Source organism: Podarcis tiliguerta, assembly GCF_965153285.1.
Source record: "Podarcis tiliguerta genome assembly, chromosome: 1".
Lineage (NCBI taxonomy): Eukaryota > Metazoa > Chordata > Lepidosauria > Squamata > Lacertidae > Podarcis > Podarcis tiliguerta.
This window is the reverse complement of record NC_139534.1, coordinates 90,572,717-90,593,969: the sequence shown is the minus strand read 5'-3', so window position 1 is coordinate 90,593,969 and position 21,253 is coordinate 90,572,717. Positions and strand designations below refer to the sequence as shown.

Here is a 21,253-nt window from a genome sequence, read left to right as displayed (position 1 = left end):
AGCGCTGACTAACTACCCAAAGCTCTGCTGCTTGCATGAACTTGGCCTCTCGAGCTGGACACTAGCCTACTGTAAAGTGTGGGAAAGGAATCTCAGCGCCATTTTCCACAACAGGACCCTTTGTCCAGAAACCTTATGATGTAACCATCAACCTATAGTTAAAATGCCTCTTTCTTCAAGGCTCTTCTTTAGCAGCAAAAATATGAACTCTGGTCTTAGCAACAACAAAAAGCAACAACTTTGTTCAGTCACAGGAGTTACTTGTTCCCAGAGTTCCATAGAGTTGAAGATTTAAACTAGTTTGAAAGTTGAAACTGCCAAAACTGCCCTAGTCTCCACCCCACAAAAAAAAACCTTATGAATTTTGTGTAGTCTTCTAGCCTCCCATCTAATTTGAGAGACCTCTAACTCATTAAACCAGGAGGGCTGCTGTAGACAAACTGGCTTATGTAGAGTCAGGCCACAGGTCTACCTAGCTCACTCTTGACTACGCCAGGAGCTGCTAACCTCCTTTTGGCCCATGGGCACATTCAAAATATACTGTGGGCACCATCCCCTCTGGTTGCTTTTCTTCTTCACCCCACCCCAGCAGTCAGCATCCCCTCCCTTCACAGATGAACAACAATAAAAGGTGCTCTCTTGCTCTTGGAGTTACGGGTAAAGTAGAATGGATTGAATGTGTATGATTGTACAGTGGTACCTTGGTTTACAACCATAATCCGTTCCAGAGGTCCGGTTGTAAACCAAAACAGGTTGTAACCCAAGGCACGCTTTCGCCAATGGGGCCTCCAAAAATGGGTTGTAATAAAAAAAATGGGTTGTAATCCAAAAAAGGGACCCACACTTCCAGGTTTGACGTGGTTGTAATCCAAAATGGTTGCAAACCAAGGTACCACTGTACATGGGATCCCCTCAAAATACATCCAATTACAGGTTACCCCTGTAAGCTTTATAGTAAACATTGCACATCTGGTGATTTCCATTACTACAAAAACATTGATCCAAGGCATGGATCCTCTTGGTTTTTACACAGTGTGACAAGAGAACCATTACATCTGTGTACACATGTGCCTAATGATTTGGTTGTGGTTTTGAGAGGATCTCTTACAAAAATTATGAGGCTCTATGTTTTTGTACCATGGCCTTACTGGAAAGTCAACGGAGGTAGATATGATCTGTGACCTGATGGTGGGAAATAATGCAAATTGGAGAGGATCTGTTTTGCTGGATTGAACTTGAGTGTTTGTGCATGTGTCTGTCTGTCTCCACCCTATTTTGTCCCCCCAGCTGCTCTGATTTCCTCCTCCTGGATTGCTCCCTTTTCTTTCCTATCTTCTTGGTCACTCTGTCTTATGTTCAGCTACTCAGGTGCTGATCCAGTTCCTTGAAAAGGCTGTGGAATTGAAAGAGGAAGTGGGAAAGAACATTGCTCTTTCAACTTCCTTTTTCAGCTCTATGCCGTTTCCAATGGTGGCAGTGGAAGAGAAAGGGAATCCCCTTCACCATCTCAATATGAAAGGGTTAGTGAGCAGGGGAAATGCCCAGAGGCTTTGTGGGCACCAGGGGAAGTCTTGAAGAGGGCCACATTGGTGACCTCGGGTCTACACTAACCAGCAGCAGCTCTTCAGGGTTTCTGATGGAAATCTGTTCCAGCCTTAGATGCAGGGACAGAGCCTGGGACCTTTTTACATGCAAAAGCATGAGCTCTAACTTGGTGCTACTAATGATGAAGCTAAATTTGGGCATCTCCAGTGTGTCAGTATTGTGTGGGAGTGATTCAGTTGCACGCCAGAACTTTAGCTTTGTGCACTTAAAGTGGTTTAAAGAGCTCCGTTGCCCTAGCAAAAGAATTTTTATTTTTTAAAAGTGTATCAAACCTTTTGCAGCTTGGAAAGTGATGGGGAAAGGCCTTGAAAAGTGTGATATGAATGAATTACTGATGGGAATGTGTGTGCAACACCCCACAAGCAAAACAGAATGAATGTTTATTGTCATATAACCGCCCTGCAAACAAATTGGAACAAATGGTCCATGAAGGCTGGATATAATCAAACCTTATTTGTGCAAGCAAATCAGGATGAATGCTCATCTGGAGGGGCCCACATGGCCTCATCATCATTAGCACCAAGTACTAATAAACATGTTGCTGGCTGCTTGAAACAGAACTGTCTGAGGCTGCTTTTTGTGAGTGGCTCAGTTTGGGGTTGTTTTTTTAAAAACACATCACTGCAACTCCCTCTCATTTTCAAACTATTTCAGATAACCTAAATACGAAGGAACCCATTGTTTGAAACACACAAATATCCAGATTGGTTGTAGGTGCGTATTGGCTCTCAGCATTGTTCATTGGCCTGATGCTTGGTTTAACAGCAGCGGCACAAATTGAGCATTTCCATTTACCTCCTGTGCAAGTTCACCCTAATCCCCCCCTTAATATCAAAGCAAGATCTATCTTCCTTCGCTTTTTAGTACCTCTAGGTATGATCTGGACTCTTCGCTGATCCTGATCCCGGCCATTGGAAGCAATGCAGGTAAAGAAGCCAGCATCTTCAGAGGCAAGGCGACTGATAACTAAGGCACCGTCAGACTGCTGTCTGTGCCTGGAAAGCAAGAGAAGAATAGTGACTATGAGTCTTAATGAGAAGGAATTTATTTGCATCTAACTCAATGACTTATTTGAGAGAGGTTACATTGCTCAAAGCATAGTCTGAATGCAGGTACCCTTACTGTGCCTCCACATCTCTCTCTCAAAACTTGTTTACGACCTCTGAGGATCAGCTGTCAAGCCTGTCTGACTGCTGCAAAGTGAACAACAACCAAAGAGCAGTAGTCTCTCTTCAAGCTCATCCTTTTGAATTCAAGCTTGTACAGTGCAGGTGGGCTTCACCCCTTTTATCTGTAAAACCAGGAACCAGGCAGAGGGTCTTCTCAGTAGTGGCACCCTCCCTGTGGAATGCCCTCCCTTTAGCCAGATGTCAAGGAGATAAAGAATTACATCTGAAGGCAGCCCTCTATTGGGAAGTTTTTTAATGTTTTTAATGTTTGCTGTTTTACTATGTTTTTATATGCGCTGTAAGCCGCACAGGGTGGCTGGGGAAACCCAGCCAGTTGGGCGGGGTACAAATAATAAAATTATTATTATTAAAATAACAATTACTTTTGCTGTCAACTACTATGTAATGACTTTGAAGAATTTTAAGTCCTTGGTTGTCACAAGAACCAATTTTGGTTAAGTGGTCACAACAGTTTTGTCACATTATTTCAGTGAATTTGGCAATGAACTGGATGAACCAGAATCAGGACCGAGTAAGTCACTAAATGTGGGGTAAGCAGAGCAGGTATGTGCCATGTAAGGGCAGCCTTCTTGATGGAGGTGACCTCTACTTCCCCAACCTCCACCACAGGGCTATGCAAGGACCATCTTGCCCTGAAGGGAGGGGAATTCCCTGCCATCTAGTTCCCAGAGTTACAGCTGAGGTGGCCTCCCCCCAACCAGGAGCGAATGAAGGCGTTGTGACACCTGGGGTGGGGCATCACTACGTAGGGTGCATGTGCAGCGGTGCTACGTGCGGCGCATGTGCCGTACATAGCAATGCCACACATGCGCTGTACATAGCAGTTTGCCACCGCCCAGTGCCGTACGGACGGTGCCGGGATACTCTGCTCGCAGCTGCAGCCACGAAGGGAGGATCCTCTACGTGTGGCTGCAGCCGCAAGCAGAGTGCCTTCTTGTCACCTCCCCAGACATGGCACCCAGGGAGCACCGCCCCCCATTGGAACACCACTGCCCCCAACACTGCCACCAGGCTACCTAAGGACCCACCTTGCCCTCAGGACAGGAGAGAACTAGCTTTCAGAAATTTTGAAATAGTAGGTAGCTACAAAATGGGAGTTGTAATTAAGACTTTGGGTGGGGAAACAGAAAGAGAAGGGGGTTGCTCAGATAAGGTTTTGCTAAAATGAAAAATGAGGATGGAGAATGACATGGGGGGTTGGCATCAAGAGAAATGGGGTCTGCCCTCAGATGAATGTGAAAAGCTATAATGTCACAAAGAGTGCCTACAACAGTGAAAATGTACGTTAGCAGAGGATGTGCCTTTAAAAACAGTAAAAATTGTAACAAATGCTTTTCTCTAGTTAACCTAACAACGTAGCCCTGTTGGTCAGAGTGGTTTGAGCTGTGTACCCCTGGCATTGAAAGAAGAAGATGGGAAAGTAGAAACACATTAGTTGTAGCTTACCTTGGAGAGGAGATGGGCTGTCCGTCTTTCTGCCACTCAATGGTTACAGAAGGCAAAGCCTCTACACGGCAAGGCAATCTGACTCGCTCCCCGATATTGGCATCAACAATTGAGGGTTCGTTCTTATACATTTTTAACCTGGAAAACAAATTTACGAGGTGTCAAAGAAATAGCAGTGTTCCAGCTCTGTATTTTGAATCTGTGTAATGTAATCAGAACCTTTCTCTTGACTTTTCCTGTGAACAGCACCTGTGCAAACACACACACACACACACACACACACACACTTAGTATGCAGCGGCTCCTCATCTTGATTTGAGCATGAATGGATTACTGCAGAGGCTGCGCTTAAGACAGAAGCTGCAAACCAACTAGGCGAGTGCTTTACAAAATGCAGGCTTGCATAAACACATCTTCCTTAAGTACTCTCTTGGCTGCAAGCCTAGAGAAATGCCTTTAGCCACAAGAATCCACAGTAACAGAATGTTCTTTTCAGTGCCATCCCTGTAGCCCCAGCCTGCCTGGTTCTGTATCTTGATTTCTACAAAGGGCTGGAGGAATTTCAGTGGAATATTACTGTTTCACCATGTAGCTGTTTGAGGATCTTCACTAACCACTCCTTTCACTCCAGAGATAAAAAACCCCAATGCTTACCAGAAAAGTACCAAGAGGTCAACTTATTCCCATTCCCCTCCCATGCTAGACACTCCCAACTGCTTGAACTATCAGCCGGCTAGAGAGAGAAAGTGGGAACTGCATGAGTTAGGAGGGCAGTTTTATTTTGGTAAACTGCTTTGAGAAAGCAATGCGTCCTGAAGGGGCAGGTTAGAAATTCATCAAATAAATAATAGCCTGCCGAGAACCACTCCTTTTGTTCTGGGAGGTGCAGACAGCAGCAACTGGCAAGAACTGCCACCATCCACCCATATGACTCAGGATGGACTGACTGCAACTACGACTGCGGCCATTACGGAAACAGTGGACTAAGGCCTATTCAACCACCACCACAACTGACAGGAGACTGGGACTGGCATAAGTTTTGGGCCAAGTCTTGCTTGTGGGGAAAGAGCAGGAGACCTACTGGACCTGTTCCAGATTCTGGAATGTTAACACTTGTAAAAAAATTATGGGATGGACTTCTAAACATGACAGCAGCAAGCTGTCCCCCCCTCCCAAGGAGACTGCTGTGAATATTCCTGAGATGAGTTGCAATATAGCTGTGATTTCATACCCTGAAGCTTCTCAAAATAGTTCTCTTGCCTGCCCACAGTGCTTAAGGGCCACAGCCTGGTTTGACACACTGTGGAGAACAGAGGTATAATATTTCCTGTTAGCTTTACCTGTATGTTGTCTGAGGAAGGTTTACAGGAGAGTCATGTGACTGCCCAGTACTAAGTCCTGAAACAAATGCTCTGTGCTGGTGATTTTGACCATGGATCAGCTGATTCCCCGCTCTCTGTGAAACATCAGATCCAGGGATTTCTAGGGAGAGAGAATTCTGAATAAGATTGCCCTGTGCCATAAGATTGCACAAAAAAATCAGCAGCTGACTTCACATATCAGAACCAACTATCTATCTGTTCACTTCCTTTAAAACAGCCATGGGAAACCTGTTGTTTACCTGTTTGTTTCTCGCCCCAGTGCTAATTTGCTAATTGTAAAAGTATGCTTTCCCCTGCCAGCAGGAACAGTTTATGAGGGGAGCCCACTATAAAATGGTAACCTAATCCGGAGTATGTATATTGCTCGCAATCCCCAGCAGACAATCTTGCCTGGAGTGAAATGCCCTTCATGCAAGGTCCAGTAACTCAGCATGCTCTGTGCAAAAGACTACCCAACTGGGCCCTTGAATGTACAAAGGGCCCCCCCCCCCATTTATGAGGCCAGAGTTTAAATGTGCCCTGGCTCAGGCAACAGCCCAATTCCTACTAGAAATTGAAAAGTGTAGCTCCTCCCAACATGGCTAAATTAGAGGTGGATGGGAAGGAAAATCAGAGACCTTGCTTACAAAATACATTGCAAAATTATGATAGAGCAGAACTCCCTCAAAGACCTACCACCACAGAGAAGACAGGGCTAGAATAGAAAAGATGTTGCTCATTCAATCAACAGAAGATCGAGAGATGCTAGTGAAGTTGTAGATGGATGTTGATAAAGTTGTAGACAGGGTGCTGGCGTTTTGCACTTGTTTCGCCCTGGCAGTCCAAGTAATAAAGAGGCCGCTGTTTGCCCCCAATGGGGCCCTTTTACTGGGGCTTGCAGGTAGCACACTCCCAAGGTAGTTTTCCGAGCTTCTTTAGTGGTCTAATCTCAAAGCCTTGATATGTGTATTGATATTCAATTTCATAGATTATACTATTTATTGGCTTAAGCTTAAGAGACTGATTTGCTGGCATCACAGGGTTTTATTAAACTAACTTTTACTCAGAGTAGATCCATTAAAATTAATAGGCCTAAGTTGCCTGTGGCCATTCATTTCAGGAGATGCAACCCATAGCATTTTTATTATACCAAACAGATTATTATTACAAAGTTGGCATTTTCCTTATGCCTGGCTGCTTCGATTGACAAAATGGACAAAGGTAGCTCAAGTATTAAAACAGAAACAACGCCTCACCTTTGATCCTCAGCACAATCTTCCTGTGCTCTACCCTCCCATTCGAAATTTTGCACATGTAGGTCCCAGCATCCTCAGCTCTGAGCTGGCTGATCACCAAGGAACTGTCAGACTGGTAGGTATGCCTGTAGGAGGAGAAATGAGAGCATTTGACATAGATTGCAGACGAGCTATAAAGCAGCAGCAAATCCTGTTGGCACCCAATGCCTGTTAAGAGTAACTTTTTATTTATTTCTCTACTGGGGCAGTGCCTGGTGGAATCTTAAATGATGTGGTGGACTTCTGATCAGTTTTTCTAGTAGTTGAGTAGGTGGGGCCCAGTGAATAATGCAAGAAAATGCACACACATGGGGAGGGGTGCTTCATTTTCATGTCATGCACAAGAGCCACAGAAGTCCACTTTGCTCAGTACGTAATTTTTTGCACTGAGCAGTCTGATATCAGTCACTAATCTTTAATATTAACAGTAATCTCAGTTCTCTGAATGCTGCTGGTCCTTTTCTAACAAACTCGGCACTATTCACACACACAAGAGGGGAGGAGCAGCAGGCTTGAGGGAGCCCCAAAGTTTAAAGAAGTACAAAGGAATCTTTAGAAAAATCCTGTGTGGAGCAGGGCAGGGTGTGGAATATAAAGCCAAGGCAGTGAGCAGTGGCTGGTGTGTGCGTCAGAATGGAGTGCAGTGGCTGGAATCCCGAGCAGCACTCCACACTGCAATATTCTGTTGCAGGCCACATATAATATAGAGAGAGCTTCTACCGCTACTCATCTAAAATATAAGACTCATGTCAAAGTCATCCACTCACCCAAAAGCTTCTGTGGTGTTAATAGGTTTCAGTAGGGTGGGTTCCACCACAGGGGTAGGTGCCAGGGTCAAGCTCACCTGTCAGAGGACACTGGCCGCCCATCCTTCTGCCATTCAACTCTGGAGAAGCGGGAACTGCCTGCCTTACAGAGAAGACGGATGCTTTGTCCCAAGCCTGCCTCCACTGCTGAAGACTCTGAACCATCCAAGAAGACCCTGAAAGACATACTGTAGTTAGCCCAAAATTCAAAGGCTGCTCTGAAAGGACAGGGTAGGAAATGCATAACTGCTGATAAAAAGAGAAAACACCTGATGCTTTTGCAAGGGCAATAGAGTCTGGAGTAACTAATAATAGCATTTTAGCTACCCCTGTGGATCCATGTTAGGCAGAGCTGGAAGCAGTCTGCATGTTGCTAAAGCAAGGAAACAGTGGGAGAAGAGTCTTCTGCAGACTGAAGAAACAATGCAAACCGACTGGGGGAGAAAGTTAAACCTGCTGCATCACATGCATACCAGACCCAAAATTCATATACACACACTTCTCTGGAAGACCAGTTCTTGATCGAGAACAATCTTTATCTAGATGAAGGGCCAAACCATGCTGTCATATCCAAATGCCTATCTTTAGTACAGGGGTGGGGAGTCTTTGGACCTCCAGATGTTGCTGTACTACAACTCCCAACAGCCACAGCAAGCCAATGGCCAAGGAAGGCGGGAGTTGAAGTTCAGCAACACTGGGAGGCAGCAAAGGTTCTCCATTCCTGCAGTAGAGTGTTCAAGAGCTGGGGCCTTTTAGTTAACTGTCTTTTGTTATCCAAAAGGCCCCAGTAAGAGTTTGAAGTTACTCGCAACAACAGATTTTAAAAGACCACGGCTGCCAGGCATTAGAATCCAGCACAAGTCAGGAGAGATACAGCCGACTACAAGTCTGTTAGCAGACACAACTCATTCACATCCCTGTGTGAAGTGAGTGGTTGTGGGTGTATAAAAATGAATGCATGGCCACTTTAAAATTTAAAAAGAAAATACTGGGTAGCTCACATTCCCAGGGGGTGGAGGGGATTACTCCTGTGTCAGGCTTATATTGGAATCCTTTATGATAGGTTGTCTGTCCTCACCCTGCAGCAAAACAATCTCATGCTGCAGAAAACAACTCCTAGCAGAGACGCCTGCTATTGCAAAATATTACCTGTTTAGAGAATGAGGGAAGGAAGAGCTTGCTGAGGCTTGGCGCTCAAATCCATTCACTACTGATCCATCTGCTGCAGATTCTCTCCTCCACCCTTCATGCTCACGGTGAACCGTCTGCCGCCTCTCAGAGTGTCCAGAGACCATGGTTTCCCCTAAACCATGAAGGTGGTTTGCTGGATCCTTCCTTCTTTCCCCCATCCCTTGCTGAGACTCAGGCAGGCTATCTATAGTCATGGTCCTTCCCCAGCCTCTCTCCCCATGACGTAGCAATGAGTGAGTTTCTGAGTCAGTGTGAGCATGGAAAGCCCCACGTCCTCCTCCTCCATGCCTATGACTCGTGGCTCCTCTTGCAGGCTGCTGTTGGTGCTGCTCCTCTGCAACTCCTCCCAAGTGAGAACTAGAGTGGATGTTAGGAACTGCAGCATGGTGGTGGTGTCCCACATCACTCCCTCCCACTGATCTATGGCAAGTTTTCATGCACTCCTCTTCAGAAGCAAAGTTGTTGTTGTTGCCGTGGCAGCCCCCATACCAGAACCGATTGCATTTCCCAACGTCATGTACAAAGTACCAGCGCGTAGTCCAATCTGAGCATGGGCCATGGGCACTGGGCAGCAGGCAACCGATAGGATAAGCTAATAGGAAATGTCAGGAAAGAAGCAGTTGTTATAGATTAAGCAGATACACAAATCTTCTTCTGACCACATCCCCACTCAGGGCTCATCCACGCTTCTCTTAGAAAGCATGGGTCTGAGTGATTTCCCCCTCTGCCCCACTCCTTTCCCATGGAAAACCCACTCCTTAGTGTTAAATCAGAATAAATGTCAATCTGGAGAAAACCCAAATTGCCATTTGCTCTGAATGAGCTTTAAAGAGCAGGTGCCACGGGGTGGGGGAAGCAGCAGGACAAGAGGAAGTGTGATAAGCACAAAGAGCAGGTTTTCCAGGGGCAAGTGGCAAAGTCATTTGGAGCCACACCTAGAAAGCACAGGATAAGTGGGAAACTTCTCAGGCCCAAGCTTTCTTGGCACGGGACAAGCAGAAGTGTTCATAAGCCCCAAATCGCTGTTCGTCTCTAAGATGTTCAGTAAATCAGGCCAGATGACAAGAAGGTATCAGCAACTTGAACCCTTGCTCATTCACTATAGGTTGCTTAGGCACAGCAAAACTATTTTCTACTGTGTGATTTTTGTCATAGTCTTTTTCAAGAACTGTGTATACAGCTAGTACAAGTAAACAATAAAATCAGATGTGTTCTGAAGCCCAGACCAGTCCAGGATAGACTGTTCAAAGAGTGCTGCCCTATACATGGCGCAAGGGCAACTGGAGAGTGTTTTCACTCTGGGTGGAGGCATCAGGTAAGAAACAGTGGGATAACGCACACTCTCTCAGACTTGCCTACCCTTCACCACATACCATTCCCATCCTGTCACTACTGCCCAGGTCTCAACTGTTGGGAAATCATGCCAGCGTTCCTGGCACAAAGGATGCTATGGCTGTACAAAGCAGTCACTGGAAGCTTAGATAAACGAGTCTGGGGTTGGAGGGGTCTCCTGTCACAGTATTCTGCCTCAGCACCTGAAAAAGCCTAGCAGGGGGCCAGCGTTATGAGAGCAGGTGTAAAAAAAAAAGGCAGCAAATGTCATTTAAGAGCAGATCTTTTTTTTAAAAAAAATCATAACCATTTTCTAGAATTCTTTTGAGAAAGCTGGGACAGTTAATTTAAAATAATTTGCACTTAAAAGTTTGCATTATGGATTTGCCCTTAGAGGGGAGTCAGGATTCACGTTATCAGAGGCTCAGTTCTGTCTCTGTATCAAATGGCGCTGCTCACAAAACCAGGCATTGTGCTTCAAGGGTATGTGGGTGAGCACTTCTAGGTTGGGCCTATGCCCATCACAGCTTGCAGAAGCCAACCAGAAGTAGCCGACTGTGATAAACAATGCAGCTTTGAAAAAGACGGCAAGGTGCCAGGTGGCTTCAAGGCTGCAGTCGCTTGGTCCCTGCCCCTGTCCATGCTGTTTTCCTTTCTGGGAAACTGTGCTTGCCAGCCATTCATTCTTCAGGGTAGCTGAACAAGAATAATTCAATAACAGAAATGTGTTAAGTGATTCCTTCCTGTCAGGAACACTGAATGCAGAAGCCCCATAAAACGGAACTGAAATGGTACTCTGCCTATTTAATACGCATTTCTTACAAAACCAACAGAAGTCAGAGACTGGGATCTTAAAGGTGGATTTCAGACCGATTCTAAATTCTGGCCAAGGGATTGCTATTCTTATTCTTATTCTTATTAATTGGATAATGGATTGTCTACATCCTTTTTCATGGCGCTGTAAGCTATACAGTGATTCTGTTCGTGTTGGCAGAAAACAATGGGTAAACCACCTTTCAAAACCTAGGCGTCACTTACGTTGGCTGGGTCTATTGAGGCATCCATCCCCCTGAGGCCCAGAAGCAGAAGCAACGTTGTCGTAGCAGCAACCATACGTAGAAACACGACACTCCTCCGCTGGCCTCTCCTGGGACAGAACTCGGCTTGCCTTGGACAAAGCCAGAAGTTACTGAGATGGTCTCATTACTGAGATGGTGTAAAAGATCTCATACCACAAAACCAAACCCATAAACAAATCCACAGGAGGAGATAAGACCAACCATCCCCTTTTAAGCACCTGATGGGGCAACTTTGGCAGGTAATGAAGGGATGCACCAAAATGTTTCTCTTTGACTTGGGATAATTGCCACTAACAATTATAAGCAATATTGGGAGCATGGGAATTGTTTCATAAGCCGTTCCAGTGACATGCTAAGGAAAAGAAAAATATTTTTTCTTCTTCTTTTGCTTCAGGCTTGTAAAGTTGACCCCTTGCCTAGTGTGAACTAAATGGGGACCATCAGCTCAGATAATACAGGAAACCCAAGAGTCTGCCCACCTATGAATAAATTGGATGTTTCTCCAGATGGCCCGAGCAGCTGGGCAAAGCTCCCACCCACTTTGTTCTCAAAACACCCACCATCAGTATCCCTGGGAACTGAGCCCATGCACTTTGCTAAAAAATGCAGTAGATAATTAGGTGTTGCAAATGCAATCCTCAGCCACTGGAGAGGCTCCTACTACAGCTTGTGCTTAGCAAAGCAGCTGGGACAGGATCCAAGCATGATTGCCAGAGGCAGCTGGAGGCCCAGAAGTGGGTGAAGGAAAATAAGGAAGAAAGTATATGATAGATAGATAGATGATAGATAGATAGATAGATGATAGATAGATGATAGATAGATAGATAGATAGATAGATGATAGATAGATCTACTATCTATCTTGTATATATTGTGGTGTCTTATGTTGATCTTGTTCTGTGAACTGCCCTGAGACTTCTGAGTATAGGGCGGGATATAAATACAATAAAGAAGGAAGAAAGTAGAGGGACCATGGCGTCAGAGCTAGGGCTAATGTCCAGGGTGCTAAAAACCCAAAATACTGCTTGTGAGTCCAGAATGGACATGGGATGCTACAACTCAGTGGCTGCTATCTGGACAATACTCTAGTCACCCACCATTTATCTGAAAATTTATCATAATATATGCTGCGAGCAATCTGGTTCATCCAGTACTTCTGTTTGTTTCCTGTGAGATACAGATCCCCCTGAAGGTCTAAATGTTTATCATTAACTCCAGAGAAACATTTACAAAACATTGTGCTTCAAATACTAACCCAACTTCAATGGTGTTTCTTGGGGCATTATGGACTGCACAAATACAGATTGGGCAATATGGTCCCTATATAATACTGAGCTGTGAACCAGAAGATCTCAAGTGACTTTAAGTAAGCTAGTCTTCCTCTCTCTCACACACCCTACCTCAATGTGTAACTGACCCACTAGAACCAAGTGTGTGATTGTGTGTGTGGTAGGTATTACCGTAGTATTATTACTCATTACACGATGTATGCAATACAATCACAATGTAACTGTAATGCCTCAAAGTCATCACCTGAATGAAGGGACATATTTAGATCCCTGAAAGGAGAAGATCATCACAGGTTTAACTGAAAACCAGAGCCAAGATCCAAAACTTCTAATCTAGCGCACTGTTGGTATAATACAGTATAAAGTAAAGATAAAAAGGTAAAGGACCCCTGGACGGTTAAGTCCAGTCAAAGGCGACTATGGGGTTGTGGCACTCATTTCACTTTTCAGGCCGAGGGAGCCAGCATTTGTCCAGACAGCTTTCCGGGTCATGTGGCCAGCAGAACTAAACCGCTTCTGGTGCAACAGGACACTAACAAGTGCCAGAGGGCACGGAGCTGCTGTTTACCTTCCTGCCACAATGGTACCTATTTAGCTACTTGCACTGCCATGCTTTCGAACTGCTAGGTTGGCAGGAGCTGGGACAGGGCAACGGAACTCCCTCCGTCACGAGGATTTGAACCGCCAACCTTCTGATTGGCAAGCCCAAGAGGCTCAGTGGTTTAGACCACAGTGCCACCCACAGTATAAATACTGACTACTGTTGAATTATTTCACCTAGAACATCGGGCATAAATATTTCCTATGCTTAGGTGTACTCTGCAACATAATAGTGCATTAGTGGTAGATTTATACTGGACTGACCACACATCATTCTGCTTTACTGCGAGGCTTCTCCAGCCTTATTGCATCATTGTGTTACAATGCAACAAAAGCAGGGGAACACCCTCTACCCCACCACTGGTAGAAAAAGTTATAGGATTTCATTAGGAAGATGCAGATTTCATTAGGAAGATGCAGTATATACACTGATTGGAAATGAGGCTGTATGTCTGACCCAAAGCATTTGAAGATGCAAACAGTATTAAAGCAGGATTGCGTATAACCACCCAGGTACCATCATGAGTACAAATCATTATGAATTCACAACAAGAAGTCTGGAGTCACCCTTACTGTTGGAGCAGCAACAGTAGGTTCATTCCTGTTCACATAAACATCACTGTAGTATTGTGGGCACCCTTCCTTGTTTGGCCCCTGAGAAGGTGATATTCCATCAGGACAGCACCCATACCTATACCAGGGGGAAAGAATGGAAATCAATATTGGTGTAATCTGTTCAAACAGATTTGCTGTCTTTGCTGGCAGATTAAATGGATTTAACCAGCTTGTCTTACCTGCTCTGATGGCAAGTGTCAAATGGGCAGCCTTGGCCAAAAGGACCAGCGGCCACAGTCTGGCCATCTGAACAGCAACCATGAAGGCTCTGGTTGCAGTCTTGAACTTCAGTTGTTGAGGCAACATTTTGATGGGAGTTGAAGTGGCGGGACACTGAGGATCCTAAGTAAGAGTCCAATTGAAGGGGCAAGAAATTGGAGTCATGATCTCCATTGGGCTGGATTTGGTGATGAGTAGTAGAACCCGCTTGGGTTATTCTTTCATTTGCAGAAGCTGAAAAACATAATATCTTATGGCATGTACCCACAGTTACAGGATCACGTCTAGAGTTAAGCCCAGATCTATGGTTATATGTCAGGGCCTCTCGTTCTGTCCTTAGCAGGACAGGCACTTCGAGTTGTGTTCAACTCAAAGTTGACCTACTGAAATTAACAGTCACAGCTAACTTAGGTCCTTTAATTTCAATAGGTCTACTCAGAGTAAAAATAAGTTGACAGTGCCTTTTCACAGAAATTCCTCACAACTGCTTTTTGTTCCTGCATTATGTTAGAGTCTTCCATCACCCCTGTACATATGTGCTTGTGTGTCAAGTGTGTGTCTCGGTCAAGTGTCTATGATTTTCTATGTGCTAAGGGTATGTGATTACTGTCTGGCCCTGTCCATTTTGGGGAGAAGCCCAACACACATTTGAAACTGGCCTCACCAACTATCAGTATGCAGAATCAGGCAGAACCCCACCAGGATAATGAACCACAAAAAGCTTTCCTAACCCAGGGGCCCTCTCAGAATCTGCCCTAGAAATAACACTGAATAAAGCAGAATTCATAAAGCAGTTTCACATTCCTTAAGGAGGGAGGGGCGTGAGGCAAAATGTCAGCGGGACCCACTGCCAGGCATTGGAGATTAGCAAGATGTGTGGTGATAGAGGCGTGGTTCTGGGCTCCTGGGTTAAGTTTGACTCCCTACCTCCATGTTTACTACTGCTTTCTTTTCTAAGAGGCATACCATCATTTCAGAGTCAGGAAAATGAAAGACAGACACTGGCTTGGTCCAGGGTCCATCCCATTTCCCATCTTTCCCTCAGAGAGCTGTACTCTACATACATATGGGCCACAAAGACTCTTGACTTTTTGTAAAGCTATTCAAAAGGAAGGTACAAAAACAACAACATAAACATTGGAGAAAGAAAGCAAAGTTCAGGTAGTTTCAAACCTATGGTGCCGTGGTCAGGGTTGTATCGAGTCAGCAAGGTCTGGCGGTTGACATCATAGCCTGCAGAGTGTTGCATACTGGGAACCTCTGCAATAAGATTAGTATCCATAGGTTAGAAACATTGAACTAAGATCAACATCAACAACTGGGAATACCTAAAATCATCTGTGTCTTCAGCAACTAGGTGAGCAGGGTAGGGGCAGAGCAGAGAGAATTGTTCTAAATTATCCTCTAACCCCAAAAAAAGCCTGCTTTCATGGAAATCAGTGAAAGGAAGCTTCAATTATATGTTTTTTAATGTTGTGGTGGAGTGGGGGGAATGGAACTTCAAGACATGTGAAAATGAAGCTGCAAAAAGTCACCTCTGCAGGCTTTCACACCCAGGACTTGAGATGTGAGATGTTGTTATTATGAGGCAAAAATGCACCAACACAGAAACAGAAATGCAAGGAGAAAGGACCTACTTTTATTACACTTTTGAAACAGAGAAGCACCAACTGGATTATTGCTGAGTCTGTATGACGACATTGGGGGCAGATTTTAGGGCAGTTCCAACTGAACCCATCAGATGCTGTTCTGTACTGCTTTAAGTGGTACCATAATATTAATTGATTTCAATAAGAATCAGACTAATAAAGATGTTGAGATTTTTTGGGGGGACACACACAAAGTTGTTGACCTTTTTGAGCTATTTTTAAGGAGGATTGGCAAAAACGACACTGCCGACATGGGTTGCCATACGTCCGGATTTCCCCTGAAATTTTGCCGGGAGATTACAGGCGTATGGCAACCCTAACGGATACCCTAGCACATCCAGACAATGAGCCTCTTGCTTTTCTCATCATTGTTCTGACAGCTTCCACAGTTTGATTAGGTATATGTAATTTGTAGCCAAAAGAGCAGAGACAGTTCACATGCATTGAAGGAAGAAGTTCCCAGGGTCAACCACTGGCATCTCCTTTTTTCTTTTTCTTTTTAAAGAGCAGTTAGCAGGGAAATGGAAAGGCCCGTCTCTTCATCAATAGGTATGAAAAGGCCCGAGAAACCTCTAGACCAGTGGTTCTCAACCTGTGGGTCCCCAGATGTTGTTCGACTACAACTCCCATCATCCCTGAGCTCTGGCCTTGCTAGCTAGGGGTGATGGGAGTTGTAGTTCAACAACATCTGGGGACCCACAGGTTGAGAAAGGCTGCTCTAGACCTTGTTGCTATCCTGATGACATCTCAGTGATTCCAACATTGAGCAGCGAAGACCCAATCTGCTGCGGCCAGCTTGGAGGCTCCTAGGCCATCTTGCACCCCTGATGACATAATTTAATCCACTGTATAGATTTCTGGAGGGCCCCATACACAGTTTATTACTGGGTCCTCCCACCTTTGGCTGCAGCTCTGACCACCTTTGGCTCAGGCCCCCAACTGAATTTCTCCCATGGGTCAACGGGCCTTTATTTAACAAAGAGAAGACGTTGCCCACCCATGGTTTAGGAGCAGCAAAAGAAATCAACACCCGATGCTGAATCTGTTACGTAAAGGTGGTGGTACTATGCATTCTAACAGCCCAGGTGTCTGAAAATGGATACTGGGTAGGAACAGCACCTTAAAAGGAGGAAAAGAACCAAGGGGGGTTGTGGACAGCTGATAGCTTTCACTTACGCTGCGGCAGATGACAGGGCTGGGTGTTGCATGTTCCAAGCATGGCTGGTATCTGCGGCTGGATGGCCCGGCACATCTCGTGGTTGTAGAACTTGGAATCCCCGTCTGCACACATGACCTGGCGCGTTCGGATGCCTGAGTCACAGCTCTTTGAGCACTAGATCACAAAGTGCAAGCAGAGTTACTAGGGGGCTGTAACCCGAGAGAGTAACGTTACAAGAGTAACACTATCCTGAGTAACCCTATGAGTTTCTGGTAGCAGGTGTTAAAACATGAATTTTCAGGTAGTGAGCAGGTAACTGCTAGTAGGTTGTAGGCCTTGGTGGGAGAATAAAATGATAAATGGAAAAATTATTTCCATGTCATGGGATAAATTAGTCCCAGACAAACTTACAAATTATGTTGGCTCCAATTGTATCTTCTCTATACTTTACAGTCAAGTGGTGTATAAATTTTATGAAAGTGATAATCTGAGCATGCTTCATCCACCAGCACTTTCCACAGGCATGTATGGTTGAGCTGGGCTATAAATTATAATGTCTGGGTTGTCTCTTAATACAACAACTCTACCTATTGACCATGCTTGAGGTGATCTCATTCTCACTTTAGTTTCCATTATTCCAGAGGTTCAACAAAGGCTATGTTGATGCAAAAAGGTCTTGTAAAGGGGTTGTCCACATTGGAATTTAATGTGTGGATTTGAAGCTGCTTATGTCTCTGTTTTTCTTTCCACTGTCCACACAACATTCTCCTCACCCAAACGGCAGCCCACACTTCCCCCCTGCTAAATTTGGATTTTCGTAATCCACAGATAATCTGGTAATGGAAGAAAATCCAATATAAAACTCCATGTTACCCAATTGAAGCTCATTGTGCAAGCAGGTGTTCTTTTCAAAGCATGTGTGATGTCATTTCACTGCCACACCCCCTACTTCCATTTTCTTTGCACAAAGGCAAAAAAATCAGCCCGCCTTTTTCCACTGGTTGTTTCTGAAGGCAGCTAAGTGATATTTTTATTTTTAAAGGGGTTCTTTGGTGCAGAGCTGATCTTCTACAAAGCAGCTGCATTAAAAATAAACATAAAATTTACCCTTGCTGATACAAAAGGTAGGAAAGGAAAAGGGCAGGAAAGGAAGTTGCAGACTTTCATGCAACCAACTCAAAATCATTGCTTGGCTTGGAGCGACATTTTTGTTTTTAAAATAATTATTTATTGTACTTTGTGCCAATCTTATATAAAAATATAAGTGGGCAAGCACAGGTAAACAGATATCTGTGTGTATGCCCACAGTGGTCTGTGGTAAGCGGAGAAGTACTCACTGTCGGGAGGGGATAACACACAGCATGAACATATTCCATCAAGAACCACCCACTACTGTAGAATGAAAACACTGAGACGGATTTCAAGTGCACAACATGCAAAACATTCATGTGTGAAGATCTACATATGAATTAATGCCCTAGTGTGGAAATGCCCTGAAAGAGGCAGCAGAGAGGAGATAGGCAGCAATGGACAGATAAACTGGGGTATAGCGAAGTATAGGTACCTTTTTCACCTATAGCAAAGTAGGCAGAAATTGTTGCAATGCTTACCAGTCCCCAGTCTCCAATATGCCAGCCGATCTCTTGGATACAATTCTCACCAGTGCAGGACTGGGTGTGTGAAGGTTTTGGTTGTGTCAAGCAGGCAACTTCGAGAGTCCGAGTGCCCAGCTCCGACATGCAGTTTACAGTCCGGGTCTGAATACCTTCCCCACAACTAGCTGTGCACTGTAAAAAATAAATAAATGACAGTCACTGTTGGTTGGACAGTGGTTCGACAGTGTTCTTGAAGCTACCAGCATGAGTTTGACCAAACTGCGGGAGGCAGTGGAAGACAGGAGTGCCTGCCGTGCTCTGGTCCATGGGGTCACGAAGAGTCGGACACGACTAAACAACAGCAACATCTATTGCATTTATTTGGTCTGCTCACTCCACATTTTGAAGGCATCATTTCAAGTTAAAAGTTTTCAGAAATCCTCTTGTCCCAGAAAGAGTAATTCAGTGTGTGAGACGTTCTATGGTTAAGCTTCCTCTGGATGGGAAGAATAACTCAGAGGTGGAATTTTTGGTAATATTCATTTACATTATACCTGTCACATACATTTATGTACCATATTTGTTGTGTCTGTGTACATAAGTGTATGTATACATACATTACACATGCATAAACACATGTGAGAGTTAGCACCCATTTTTAAAAACTCTTTCCTACTAGCCATTTTCATACCATCCAATTGTGCTACATAAATTGAAGGTATGCCTACTGAAAGAGCTTTTAATTTATTCAAGATATAAAAGGTAGGAATAATGCAAAAATTAGGAATAGGGATCAAGGAAATTGTTGTTTGGACCACCTAATTTCCTGCTTCCAGACTAACATACTGATTGAAACATAATTATACTTTGGTTTTGACATGTCTGCAAATTTTGCAGTACATGGGCAGACCTCCTCCCCAATAAACACTGCATTCAGTGAAGGGTCAGAATTTGAGTAAAAACATAAATTCATGAATTTAGCATTGGCTGGAAATAACAACAACTAGCTGCCTCATGAGGCCAGCCTGGTAATGGCTCATGGGGATGTTTCATGGAAAGCAATTCATAAAATACACACTTCAATAAATGACAACCGATTATCAGAGATGGCGAAACAAGCGTGACTAAAATAAAGCTTTGGCAAAGAAATACATTTTGGGAAGGAATTCAAAGAATTAAGTATTTATATTGGTTTTATACCAATTTAACTGTCATGGCTTGCTCCCAAAATCCTGGTGAACATCCTCATAATTATGTTACATAGCTCTAGCTTCTTTCACAAAATTACCATTCCCATGTTCTTTGGTGAGAGGGAAGGTCTTCTCAGTCTGTGTAAGCCTGAATTGTTGATTTCTCTCAAGGCGGAGAGAGAGGCGGAATCCACCTCATGAGCAAAGAGGCACAGGCAAAGTGATGATACACGAGGGGAGACTCAAGAGTGCGAAATGGGAGGAGTAGGTGAGCTTGTGCTTTCTTTTCCTCCTCAAGCCACTGAGGTAACTGGGCTATACCGTCTATATATGTTCACTGAACCTGTAGGACAAACTCACCTCAGACCAAGGCCCTGTGGTCCATGCTGCACACTGACGCATGTTGCAAGGCTGTGTGCTACGCGGCCTCTCTGTCAAGGATGCGCACTCAGCATCATCCACAGCGTTTTGAGAACCCGGTCCGTGGTGGGAGACGCAATAAACGGAACGAGTCTGGGTGCCTCCTCCACAGGTGGCAGAACAAGCTCCCCATTCCCCAATCTTCCATCTGTAAATACAGGAGCAGCATCTCTCAAGAAACCAAGAAGCCAACGCTGGCAGCAAGAAAATCCACGGGACTAAAGGGAGGCTTACCACTTTCAAGTAATTGAATTCAAAAAACAATAACTTGGGTGACAGCGAAAAGTATCTAAAAGCATTTAAAATGGTATGACCGCAGATTAAAAGATGATGGTACTAGGAGGAATGGAATGGATTAAGAGGATAGTTTCAGACTGAATGGCTAGAGGATGCCTCAGCGGTGGAAGCTGTTAGGTACTGTGGAAGTCTCTCTCACAGAAAGAAACTGAACTGGCTTTGATAAAGCAAAGGTGCACTTACTGTTGAGAAAAAGCAAAAAGTCATATATACTCCAACAAAGGATAATCTCCAAATTCTGAATTATGATAACCTTTCTTCTGCGACCTATCTTTATTTTTCATTATTAGAGAAATGGTCCGGGGGGGAAGTGTTAAGCATTCTACTGATTCTTTGATGTGATTCGGCATATGGCATTTTTTGGGCGAGGGGGACCCTCTGGAGACTGCTTACATATTTTCCAGTGACCTGTCTAGTTTGACACCAAGACTAACAAAGTTTCCTCTACCTAGACCTGACATTCCTGAAATAAAATGCGTTTCTATCTGCATCCTTTGACATTAAACCCTCCTAACCTTCCAAAGAACTTCCGTCACAAAGTTGACAGTAGCAAGATCTATATTCAGAAGGAAAATATTGTACTTGCAATCAATAGCCATTTGTCTATACTGAGCAGTAATGGACAATTCAGTCCTCCAAGCTGCAGTAAAATAAACTCAACCCATCACGGCAGGGAAGGAGACCCAAAGTGATGCTATGCAAGAGTTTCCTTGAGACTGGAGGTCAGCTTCCCAAAGGAAGTCTATTGATAAAAATAAACTCAGTTGGCAGATGATCAATCTAGTCAGCTCTGTTATCATGGCCAGACAATACAAAAAAAGACTGCAAACTAGAAACACTGTCTGAACATTTTTCTTGGTCCTAGATGCCAGGAGGAATTTTGCCTGGTGCCACCCAGTGGCAAGTGCTTTTATGA

At 44.4% G+C, this 21,253-nt stretch overlaps 1 protein-coding gene across 2 annotated transcripts in view; it reads right to left on the bottom strand.

The window, feature by feature from the left end:
• The window catches only part of PAPLN (papilin, proteoglycan like sulfated glycoprotein), a 54,654-nt gene that overhangs the window by 3,529 nt on the left and 29,872 nt on the right, over positions 1-21,253 (bottom strand). For both annotated transcript variants that reach the window (XM_083398056.1, XM_083398057.1), the window contains 13 exons: positions 19,981-20,188; positions 18,446-18,622; positions 16,853-17,009; positions 15,201-15,287; positions 13,988-14,261; positions 13,767-13,884; positions 11,265-11,394; positions 8,853-9,486; positions 7,742-7,879; positions 6,859-6,983; positions 5,582-5,723; positions 4,242-4,379; positions 2,473-2,600 (listed from right to left, as the gene is read on the bottom strand). In XM_083398056.1, coding sequence (XP_083254182.1) covers positions 2,473-2,600; positions 4,242-4,379; positions 5,582-5,723; positions 6,859-6,983; positions 7,742-7,879; positions 8,853-9,486; positions 11,265-11,394; positions 13,767-13,884; positions 13,988-14,261; positions 15,201-15,287; positions 16,853-17,009; positions 18,446-18,622; positions 19,981-20,188 — 2,456 coding nt within the window. The remainder of the gene's footprint in view (positions 1-2,472; positions 2,601-4,241; positions 4,380-5,581; positions 5,724-6,858; positions 6,984-7,741; positions 7,880-8,852; positions 9,487-11,264; positions 11,395-13,766; positions 13,885-13,987; positions 14,262-15,200; positions 15,288-16,852; positions 17,010-18,445; positions 18,623-19,980; positions 20,189-21,253) is intronic.